At 41.8% G+C, this 12,603-nt stretch overlaps 1 protein-coding gene across 1 annotated transcript in view; it reads right to left on the bottom strand.

Moving 5' to 3' along the window:
• Positions 1-904: 904 nt before the first annotated feature.
• alg13 (ALG13 UDP-N-acetylglucosaminyltransferase subunit) overlaps positions 905-12,603 on the bottom strand; it is a 56,096-nt gene continuing 44,397 nt past the window's right edge. The window contains exons 19-23 of the mRNA XM_080188041.1: positions 11,143-11,220; positions 9,111-9,285; positions 5,185-5,289; positions 5,061-5,101; positions 905-937 (exon numbers count right to left, since the gene is read on the bottom strand). Of these exons, the coding sequence (XP_080044167.1) occupies positions 905-937; positions 5,061-5,101; positions 5,185-5,289; positions 9,111-9,285; positions 11,143-11,220 (432 nt within the window). The remainder of the gene's footprint in view (positions 938-5,060; positions 5,102-5,184; positions 5,290-9,110; positions 9,286-11,142; positions 11,221-12,603) is intronic.

The following is a 12,603-nucleotide window of genomic DNA, read 5'->3' as shown; positions in this document are numbered from 1 at the left end:
TCTTGATAACTGCAGCTTCAAGAGACAGACCTCAAATTCATCTTTCCCAGTCTGGTTTCATTTTATTAATCATAGAACAAAAATGTAAATTCATAAGGAAATAGGAGCAGGACTAGGCCTTCGAGCCTGCCCCGCCATTCAATAAGATCATGGCTGATCTGAAGTGGATCAGTTCCACTTTCCCGCTCTCTCCCCATAACCCTTAATTCCCCTTGCCTACCAAAAACCTATCTACCCGTGACTTAAATATATTTAGCGAGGCAGCCTCCACCACTTCAACGGGCAGAGAATTCCAGAGATTCACCACCCTTTGAGTAAAGAAGTTCCTCAACTCTGATCTAAACTGCACCCCCCCCCCATCTTGAGGCTGTGCCCTCTAGTCCTGCTATCTTTTCTAGTAGGAAGAATCTCTCTACTTCTACCCTATCCATCCCCTCCATTATCTTATACGTCTCTATAAGATCCCCCCTCATCCTTCTAAACTCCAACGAGTACAGACCCAGTCTATTTAGTCTCTCTTCATAGTCCAATCCCCTCATCTCCGGTATCAGCCTAGTGAACCTCCTCTGCACTCCCTCCAAGGCCAATATATCCCTGTGCAAGTGCAGCGACCAAAACTGCACACAGTACTCCAGCTGCAACCTCACCAGTACCCTGTACAGTTGCAGCAAGACCTCCCTACTTTTATATTCTAATCCCCTCGCTATGAAGGCCAAATTCTTTAGAGTGAAGAGTCAATGAAAGACACTGCATCACAACACTTACAGACGGGATGTCACTTGGTTACATGCAAAGAAGCTCACTGACACAAGGAGGTTGCAGTGCTCAGGTTTTATTACTTAACATTTTTGAATAAAGGTGAGCCCACAACCACACACACACACACCCCATCTCTTTTAGAACTTTACTCAAGAACAGAGCAGCAATCAACAACAGTCTAAAACAAAACAAAAAGAAAAAAAAAAAATCAATGCCAAACATTTCTTCCTCTGGCCCTACAAAACTAATAAGTGAAAGTCAACATGTGAAGCAGAACTGGATACTTTACAAACATACATGTGCATTCATAAACTAAATACATTACAAAGTTCAAGATTTCTAATCACGAGGTAGAAGCGGTACAGGTTGTATGTTCGAATCATTAGCTAAGCTTAAACAGGAAAAGTAGGTGAAAAACAGTACTCGATATCAAATAGGAATAAGTTTTCCTTCTTTAAAGGATAGTCCTTCAACTGATTTCAGAAGACAGCCATGCACTCAAGGTAAAGGTGAAATTCTTTGTTGGTATTGTGCAGTGGGGAAATACGAGAAAATAGGCCACTGATGTTGAGGGGTGTGGAAAACTTGCATAAAACATATCCACCTACTACAAACATTTACCTTATTTTTGGTCACAATTACAATTGGGAATTTTTACTGGAAAGTGAAAAAAATCTCAGGATTGAGATGAAAACAGTTCCCATAAAAGACAATATATACAAATATTTCAGGCAAATGCAGAGGAAAAAGATAGAAGATTTCTTGCCTACCAAAATACACAGTTAAACTTTTAGAGTCAAGGCAATTGAAGGATTTGATAGACAAAATAGTGGTTTCAAGGGGCAAGCAAGTTAACAATCCACTCCTTAATCTGGGTCTGTTAAATCCAAATATTTTGTGCTCTAATGAGATGCATAATGCACAGGCTGATTGGCCGGTGCAACATAATTTATTGGAGACGCTGGACTCTGCAACCTTGATGAATTGTTACACATCTGGGTTGTTGGGTACCATGGACCAACAAAATGAAGAGTGGATGTTACAGGGATACAAGGATCATAAGCAGGTGCTGGCATGTACTGGTCTGTCAGCACTGGATAATACACCGTTGAATGGGGGACTGGTTGAGGCTCCACAGTAGGATAAGAACCTGCAGGGGAAAAAAAGGAGCCCATCAGTGTCAAAAAAGTAAATCGATTTCCCCAAAGCTGTAAAAGTTATTTGGAAGGAACTTGTAGGGACCAACAGGCTACTTAAAACGTCTTTCAACCTGCGCAAGGCGACTGTCAATCGACTTACGAAAAGCGTATAATTTATGCCCCAAAGCATCTGGGGCAAGAATGTTTGGAAGGGTTTTGGGGGTCAGTGAGGAGAAAGCAGTGATGGTGGTCAGACAGAGTTTCAGACCAATACGCATTTACTAGTTTTCATCTAGATTTTATATCTGAGTTATGCAAGACTACCTACCTTTTAAAATAGTTAGTACGATTCTGTAATTGTCACATCTATTTCTGCCCAAGTATTACTTGACCATATGTTACACTCAATCTTTTATTAAGTGTCCTCTTGGGAATTGGACATGCTGACAAGACTAATTTTTACTGCCCATTCCCAAATTGCCCTCAATGTGCTGGTGAGCTGTCCTCTTCAATTCCTGGAGTCCACATGATGTTGGTACATCCACTTCCTTGTTAGGTAGAATGTCATAGGATTTTGACCCAGCAGTGAAGGGAACAACGCTGCATTTCCAATTCAGCAAAGTGTGGGACTTGGAGGGGAACCTACAGGTAGTGCCATGCGCCTATTGCTTTATCCTTCTATGTAGTACATGTCACAAAGAAATCTTTGGCGAGTTTCTGCAGTTCCTGTTGATAATACACACTGCAGTCACAGCACATGTGGTGGAGGAAACAAATGCTCGAGGTAGTGCTAATCTAGCAAGTGCTTATTTCTGGATGGCACTGAGCTTAAGCATGGTTGATGATGTATTCATCCAGACAATTGGAAGGGGCTCCATTCAGTCCTGACTTTTGCCATTCTGCATGATAGAAAGGCTTCAAGAGTCAGGCAAGTTATTTGCCACAGAATTATTCAGCCTCTTACTTACTCCTATAACATTTAGGTGGCTTCTTCAGTTTAAGTTTATTGTTTATGATGACCCACTACATTGATGGTTGGGATTCATTCAGTGATAGTAATCCTGCATAATGTGAAATGAAGGTGGTCTCTTTGGAGATGGTCATTGCCTAGTACTCTGTGGCATGAATGTTACTTGCCACTTAGAAACACAAGCCTGACTGTTGTCCAGTTCTTGCTGCTTAAAGGCACAGTCTACATTATTTGAGAATACCAAATGGAACTCAACAATTACCTTATGAAGTGAAGTTATTAATGAAACAACTAAAGATGGTTGGACCTAGAACATTACTATGAGAAACTGCTGCAACAATGCTCTGGGAGTTGAGATCATCGTTGTCCAAAAGTGCCAGCAACCACCTATTTGTGTTAAATAAACTCCAGGCAGTGGAGATTTCTCCACACTTCCCATCAACTTTAATTTTAGCAGGGATCTACGAGGCCGCACTTTCACTTCAGGAATTTGACCTATTTGGACCAAGGCTGTGATGAAGTCTGGAGTACAGCGGTCCTTCTTGAACAATTCCATACCCTTGAAAAATCAACATCAACACAAAACATTGATGTTCATGTTTTTTTTTAAATTGGAGGGCTGAGGAGATGGCAAAGTTTCTGAAGATAGCCAATAGCTTATTAGGTGACTACTTAAGGTTCAATTCAACTTTCATAGAATCCCTACAGTGCAGGAAGCCATTCTGCTCATCAACTCTGCACTGACCACAGTCTCACCCAGGTCCTATCATCACAATCCCACGCATTTACCTGAGCTAGTCCTCCTGACATTAAGGAGCAATTTAACATGGCCAATCCACATGTCCACAATCCTCTTTGCATGAGTCCATATGAAATAAATTTGGGTGGTGTCAATCTGGATCTGCCCATCTATTATTTAGCCTGATAAGTACTGCATTTGAAGGATCACATTTAACACCCTTTAAAAGCAATTTTATTATTTCTTTTAGTAACATGGGAACTCCTATGAATGGTAATTTTAGAGTGCGAATGACATGCTGGGGTGGGCACAGTAAGAAATCTCACAACACTAGGTTAAAGTTCAATAGGTTTATTTGGAGTCACGAGCTTTTGGAGCCACTGCTGGTGTTGAGAGATTTCTTACTGTGCCCACTCCTGTCCAACACTGGCATCTCCACATCATACTGGGGAGAGTTATTGCAAGTTACTATATGAAATTGAAAAATATTTAATATCATGTGGATAGTACCCTGTAGAGAACCTCATAACTCAGAACTATGGTCATACTCAGAATGGCTAAGGTGGGAAATGGATAAAATGCAAAACTGCTGTAAATCAGGATTAAAGTCATGATACATTCTTGGGAGAGAATACAATGAACCTTACCTTCCATATAGTAAAGTCAGAATGCTTGATTCTCTGTACAAATGAGTGTAAGACAATTTCCCTTCCTAGTACTGATTAATCTGAAACCTATGAATAAAGTTTCAAAGAAAATCTGAAAATATAAAATAAACTTGCCATTAGACATAGTGTCAGGTGGACTTTGGTGGTCATCATTTCTCCCATTGTCACCATACAGCTGTGGCACAGTTGACTGGTCAATAAACTGGGAAGCTGCAGGAAATGCAGGGTACATATCCATTGGTTGTTGCGGCACATAGACCACTGAGTGCCAATAGTTTTGGTGGCAACACTAGAAACAAGAAAGAGAGTAATAACTCAAAACTGACCAGAATGACTTACTTGTAGAAAAAAAGCTGATCATTTGCAACATAAACTTCACCAACAGAAACTCAAAATAGTTTCAGAAATACCACCACACATTTACAATAAAACTCAGTGTTTGCTACCAATCTCCCCAAAAGACAACCTACGCCATAAATCCATTAAGTAATACAGTTGGCCAATGAATCCTAAAGTCTCAAGTTAATCTAGTGGTCTCAGTATTAAAGTTTAAGTCAAATGCTTTAACAACACAGAAGTTTGGGGAGAACCTCATGATGATAAATCCTGTTTAAAAGTTACGTGCCATCATTTAGAAAGAAGCACGCACATGCATGTTAGCAAGACAAAGCACAAAAGATGTTCTGAAGTTCAGAATTGATGACTCATTTGAAGAGTTTTTCCAAGAATGTTGGAAAGGACTGCAGAATGTTTGATACGTGGAACCAAATTCCCACCAAACTCACCTGCAAGCCAAGGTTGAAGTAATACTGAACCACCTTTCTATCTGAAAAGAGACATCAAACAGGCTTTCATTATAAAGCTTGAGCATTTGTGAACTTTGGTTCTATTCCAGTGAAAGGGTCTTACCTCGAGGAAGATCATTGCCATTGGGATCACAGGAATACGGCGGAGGTGCTGGTGGTGCAGGAGAACTCATGGTTTCACCCATTTCATTGACAGGAACGGGAGGACCTGAGTGAAAGTGAAAACAAAATGCCTATTAGGAAGCACATAGCAAACATCATTCATCCAGGTAATGAGCGTCAGAGCTGAAAATCATAAGCCTTGGTGGTTGGATCACGTGTATCAACGCAAGATTCACAATTATGCTGGGGAGAGTTTAGAAAATGAAGTTTTAGCATGACAAAGCACTGAAAGCAGAAAGGATATGGAAAAGTGGGAACAGAATCAGGAACTATTCTAACAAATACTACTCTGCAACCTGTATCAAAATAAGAAGTAACAGTACTCAAAACTATAGGAGGAGTTAGGCATAAATTGTTCTAGACTAATTCAAGGATGAAAATGTAGCTTTCGAGATCAGAATATTCTTGTAACTTTCAGTTGAGCAGCACTGGGGTGAAACGATTTTGCAAATTTAGAGAGAGGACACAAAACATGTTCCAGATCACACTGGGGACATGCATAATTTGAGCATAAGGTTGTGCAAGGAACAGGTCTGGGCTGATCTGTGATGATTGACTATGGTAGCAACATTCATTACACCAATTTAGAACGTGAACAGCAGTCACCAGTGAGGCACCCTGGGGTTACCAGTGAGGCACCCTGGGGTTACCAGTGAGGCACCCTGGGGTTACCAGTGAGGCACCCTGGGGTTACCAGTGCCTTTGGATCTGCACCCCAAACCAGTGCTCACCTTGACTAGGGAAGGGAAAGGTAACTAATTGACAAAAAGCAGATTTCACTTTGTGCTGGTGAACAGTGGGCTGGTGTACTACAATGAGAGATTTACCAGGATGCTACCTGATTTGGAGGGTAGGTCTTATGAGGAAAGGTTGAGGGAGCTGGGGCTTTTCTCTTTAGAGCAGAGGATGAGAGGCGACTTAAGAGGTTTATAAGATGATGAGGATAGATATAGAGTGGACGTGCAGAGACTATTTCCTCGGATGGATGTAGCTGTTACTAGGGGGCATAACTATAAAGGTTCATGGTGGGAGATATAGGAGGGACGTCCAAGGTAGATTCTTTACTCAAAGCAGTTGGGGTGTGGAACGCACTGCCTGCTGTGATAGTGAAGTCGGACACTTTAGGAACTTTCAAGCGGCTATTGGATTAGACGCATGGAGCACACCAGAATTATAGGGAGTGGGATAGCTTGATCTTGGGTTCAGACATAGCTCGGCACAACACTGAGGGCCGAAGGGCCTGTACTGTGCTGTACTGTTCTATGTTCTAAGTCTTCCTTTCAACCAGTTTGTACTCCATATCTAGAGGGGAAAGTTGATGCATTAACACCTGTAGTATGAAGAGCAAGCAAAAAAAAAGTCACCAAGCCCCAAAGGAAATAGCTTTGAACACATGTTTTGGTCATTTACTCAAACTGAAATTACAATGACGCACTGAAGATCCCTGCATCAATCCAGGATGAATTTTATATCTTCTTGGATTGGAGTCTGCATTGTGTGAATTATATCGGAGGGTGATCCAAATAATCCTAGTGCAATATTTAATTTCCCCTTCACTACCATCAAGGACACGAGAGAGGTATAAGCATAACTGACACTGAACAGGAGATTATGGTGCTTTTTCTTCCCCTGACATTTCAATATGTCATGGAGCCAGAGCACAGCATATGAAGCGAAGAATAAGCGAGAGCCCTTTCTAATCAAAATTGGATTTAAAACAAGAAAAAAAGTCAGTGCTTTTGGTTCAAGGGAAAACTATTTCAGGCACTGTTTTTGCCACAATCAATTCTAATATTTCACAATTTATTGCTTTCAACTAAGTTCAGTGCAAAAAAACCAATGCAAAAAACCTGAGCTCATGCTCGGGGATTTGCATAGTAGCTTCATTGCAGTGTTAATGTAAGCCTACTTGTGATGCTAATAAATAAATAAACAAACTATCATGCTAGGTTTGATGAGGAAAGTTTGGAGCTTTGGCTGCTATAAATTTTTCTGAAAGATTAATGAAAGACCACCATCTACTGGAATTCTAAAATAGTGCAGGAGGTACTAAGTGGCTGGATTTCTTGTTCCATCCCAAATGATCTGTTTTTAAACCATGGAGAAAAAAAAGCATTGTGCGTCAGTATAAGGAAATCTTTTTTATAAACTGGTTTATCATTTCATTATAACTTCAAAAAAAAAGCTGCATTTGCTGAGCACTTCCGCAGGCCAATTCTGTGACACAACTGCTGCTGCTCACAAGCTACTCCTACCAGGAGCTGTTATCATGGTACGTCATGCTTGTCTGTCAAGCAAAGTACAGCACAGGAATAGGCTCTTCGGCCCTCTAAGCCCGTGCCGATCACGATGCCCTAAATAAACCAAAAAACCCTTCCGCCCTTACTCGATCTGCATCCCTCTATTCCCTCCTTATTCATGTACCCATCACTTTTTCTGGCAAAACATTCCAGGCACCCACCACTCAAAAAAAAAACTTCCCCTGCACATCTCCCTTAAACTTTCCTCCTCTCCCTTAGGACCTGTGCCCTCATGTAATTGACACTTGCACCCTGGGAAAAAGCTTCTAATTATTTGCCCAGTCTGTGCCTCTCAACTTTGTAGACCTCTGTCAGGTGTCTCCATCTTTCTAGTGAAAACAATCTTAGTTTATTCAACCTCTCCTCATAGCCAACGCCCTTGAGATCAGGCAACATTCTGGTGAAGCCTTTTTTGCACGCTCTCCAAAACTTCCAAGTCCTTTTTTTGATACTGTGGCGATCAGAACTGCACACAATACTTTTATGCCATCCTCACATCCACTGTAATCCATCTGCAATCACTGAGTCATCCATCATTCATTCAACTACACCTAGATTAACCCCTCTTCCTGCTACCTTCCATTTTCCATTCAGATGAGATCTCTGTAACCTTTCAGCTCTGATCAAATAGCCGAAATACAATACTGATGTACAGCACAGTGGTTAGCACTGTTGCCTCAGCTCCAGGGACCCGGGTTCAATTCACTGTCTGTGTGGAGTTTGCACATGCTCTGTGTCTGCATGTGTTTCCTCCCACAGCCCAAAACTGTACAGGTTAGGTTGATGGGCCATGCTAAATTGCCTCTTAGTGTCCCAGAATGTGTAGGTTAGAGGGATTACTGGGGTAAATGTGTGGGATTGTGGGGATAGGACTTGGGGTGGGATTGTTGTCGGTGCAAAAACAGGGCATATGATCATCTGATCAGAACTCTCCACTCACCTGAAGGAACAGCGTTCACTATCAAATGAACCTGTTGGACTTTAACCTGGTGTTGAGACTTCTTACTGTGCTTACCCCAGTCCAACACCAGCATCTCCACATTTGTGGTCACACAGGGTTGGGCTCTGACATACAGGTGGAGGCATTTAAGACTTACTAACAGATGATCACTCTTCATTTAAAAAGGTGAACAACCACTTGAATTGCTCCTTGATATGGTTTAGTTCAATGCAAAGATAACGAAAAATGGTTAGAGCCATTTGCCTGTTGTAGATGGTCATCCAGGATAAAACAGCAATGGTGTAAACGGTGGAATTTATGCTAGGAATATCTCAGCCCCCTTTTCCCCCTCACCACTAAGTAGTATGCTGGTGGTACATTTTCCTCCACTAAATGATCTGTGTTGTTGTAGTCAGTGGAATACCAAGTATGAAGGTTTCCATGTTTACATCAGCAGCCAAGTGAAGATTTATTTTTGATATTATGGACTTGTACTGTTGATGGATCTTTGAATGGTGTTACAAGCATTTATGATCATCAATTATTTTGAAAAAAAACGCAAGCACTTATATCCCTGGCTGTGATTTGCACAGATTACTTGGATTGCATTAACTTTGGATAATATACCTGGCCTCCCAACAGGATGAGAAGGTACAAGGACAGGTGATGCAACCGTCTGCTGTGGCACTGTTGTGTAAGTGACTGAAGTTTGGCTGGCTTCTGTGGCTGAGTTCGAGGAAAAGCCTGCAGCAGGGGTTGAACCGCCACAGTTGGATGTTGATACCACTGAATTTACCATCATCTAGGACAAAGAATGAACAAGTTTACACAACATACATATGCTTTAAAAATAAATGCACTGCTTAATTCAGAATTCACAGATTACAGCTGCAATGTTCTAATAATTGCTGATGCCATGGCCAATAATCTACTTGTACCAAGTATCACGTGTATCAGACAAGCACTTGGCAATGCATTTCCAATAATAGTCTAAAATCAACTACTAGTTATTCAATTACATTACCATCAGAATGATTTGATGGGTCATTGTACCAGTCAAACAACTAGGGTCAAAGGTTGGATATGCTGTGGTGAGTGCACTGACTAACCAATATTTTTCATTAGCAACAAAAGCCACAGTGTGGTGGAATGCTCTCTACTTGCCTGAATGAATGCAGCCTCAAAATGCTCAAAAAGCTTGACACTGCCGAGGATAAAGCAACCCCTGATCAACCTCTTTAGAACATTCACACCTTCCATCAGTTTCCCACTGCATCATCATCATGCATCAACACAGCAGCAGCTTGCTTAGCAATAACCTGCTCAAGAAGCTCTGTTCCTAACCTCATTACAATCTTGGCTCACACATGGACAAACGATCTGAACTCCAGAGGTGACGTGAGTTAATTGCCCTTGACATCAACTAAGTGTGCCATTAAGGAGTTCTAGCAAACTAGAGTCAACGGGAATGGTGCTGGACAGTGGGGATGTGGGCATGGTACATGCAATCTTGACTGGTTGGGGGCATACCTAGCACAAAAGGAAGGTGGTTGTGGTTGTTGAGGGTTGGTGAACCACACATCCCTTGAGTAAATAAGACAACTCTCCAAGGCACCTTTGACAGAATCTCCCAGATCCATGACTTCAACCATATAGAAAAAGTAAAGCTGATACTACCCCTCAAGATCCTCTGATCACTATCCCCTACAAGTCCCTCACTCCTCCTCGAGTAACACAACATCCTAAGTGAGAGCTGTAAGTGGCCCTTCACTGCCACAGGGTCAAAATTCTGACACTACCTGCTTACGGGCACTGTGGATGGTCTCTCCACTACATGGGCTATAGCACTTCAAGGTGGCAGCTCACCATCACCTTCTCAAGGCCAATTAGAATTCAGCAATAAACACATTGAACAAATAATTTTAAAAAGCCAATTAGCACCAATGGAACAGATGATTTTCATCACAAAACTTTTATTTAGAAAACAGTAAGTTATCTTTACAGATCATGCAGGCAAGATCAGAGTCTAGTGTTGTTCATCCTACACAGGGTCTTTGAACAACTCGTTAAATTACAGCCCAAGAGAATTGGTCAGGGTCAATGGGCTGTAACTGACCTGCTCAACTTCTTTATGCCATCAAGAAATCCAGTTAGTGTAATCATACACATTAGGAATAAGATAAATGTTCAACTCCTGCACATGGTCAGCCAAAAAAGGGATGTGCAGTGCGTCAGATGTCTCACTACATTTGGAGGTTTCACATACTGCAAGTGTAATATTGTCGAAACTTAAGCCAATTTGCTCTGCTATTAAGTAGTTCCGAAATAAATTTCAGTTCTTCCAATTTCCAAATTAAACAACTAGCAGTGACGAATCCATTTAAGTATAAAACAATCAGGTCTTGAAGAAGGAGGAATGACATAGGTTGCATGTTATCAGTGGTTAAATTTGACCTTTACAAGTTTCAACACTTTACAAGCATTTTGTAATACAATTTCCAAAAGATAAAACATGCCAAGTCACTTGCTAATAACATGAAAAGCAAATGGAATTGTATTCAGTTATTTTGTTAAAATAAATCAATACATTTCTGCATATTCAACATCAGATTATAGGCAGGAATATAACCAATTGCTTTCTTCTGGGGAAAAAATGTACCTGCTGTGAATAATTGTAGTGTGCGTCATCCTGGCACTCCTGGGATGGCTCTGCAGCAGAACATGCTTCCTGAATAGACTACAAGGCAAACAATAATTGGATTTTTGTCCATTACCTCTTGCATTGGATTAACATTCCTTGGCTATGGCCAATACGAAAACAACTCATTGCCTTTTTCTTTCGCGAAGATTCTGCCCAATGTCTCAGGGTCTGACTGAAAATTAGCAAGTTTCTTTCCAGAGATGTGGGTATGCCGGCATTGGACTGGCGTAAACACAGTAAAAAGTCTGACAACACCAGGTTTTAGTCCAACCTATTTATTTGATAATACTCACAAGCTTTCGAGGTTTCCCTCTTCGTCAGGTGAATGGAGAGTTCTGGCCTCAGACACAGCATATAAAGCACAGACAGTTTAGAGATTACTGATTAGAATGCGAATCCTTACACCTAACCTGCTGTTCAAGGCCTGAAGTGGCTGACATTGAGAGTGGAAGGAGCACTGATCACAGGTTAGAGATGTGTATTGTCTCCAGACAGTAGTGAGGTTTTGCAAACCCAGGCAAGTCACGGGGGTTACAGATAGTGCAACATGAACCCAAGATCCCTGTTGAGACCGTCCTCATGTGTGCGGAACTTGGCTATCAGTCTCTGTTCAGCGACTCTGCGCTGTCGTGTGTCGTGAAGGCCGCCTTGGAGAATGCTTACCCGAAGGTCAGAGGCTGAATGCCCGTGACCACTGAAGTGTTCGCCAACAGGAAGGGAACAGTCTTGCCTAGTGATTGTCGAGCGATGTTCATTCATCCGTTGTCGTAGCGTCTGCATTGTCTCCCCAATGTACCATGCTTCGGGACATCTACCTGATACGTTGCAAGAAAGGATGTCCCGAAGCATGAACCCAAGGGATCTTGGGTTCATGTCGCACTATCTGTAACCCCCATGACTTGCCTGGGTTTGCAAAACCTCACTTACTGTACTGTCTGGAGACAATACACATCTCTGTAACCTGTGATCAGTGCTCCTTCCACTCACATTGTCAGCCACTTCAGGTCTTGAACAGAAGGTTAGGTGTAAGGATTCGTATTCTAATCAGTAATCTCTAAACTGTCTGTGCTTTATATTCTCTGTCTGAGGCCAGAACTCTCCATTCACCTGATGAAGAGGGAAACCTCGAAAGCTTGTGAGTATTATCAAATAAATCGGTTGGACTAAAACCTGGTGTTGTCAGACTTTTTACTGTCTTTCCAGAGAAACAGGGAGGTTCTCACTCCAGACCTTATGACACTTAAAGACCAGGAGAGTGCGTTTTACACCATCAATGAGACAGGGCCTAAACACAGTGGTGAAGCCGAGATCAGGTACCATGGAAATCTCAGGGGCTCCTCCACCACCACCCGCCCCCCACAAAGTCATCACCAGCAGCGAACTCCTCCCAAGACTGAGTTACTTGAGTTTTTTTTCCAA

The sequence above is a fragment of the Carcharhinus amblyrhynchos genome, chromosome 4 (assembly GCF_965287045.1).
Source record: "Carcharhinus amblyrhynchos chromosome 4, sCarAmb.v2.hapA, whole genome shotgun sequence".
Taxonomy (NCBI): Eukaryota; Metazoa; Chordata; class Chondrichthyes; order Carcharhiniformes; family Carcharhinidae; genus Carcharhinus; species Carcharhinus amblyrhynchos.
Note: the sequence above shows the minus strand (reverse complement) of the source record. Positions and strands in the feature narration are given on the sequence as shown.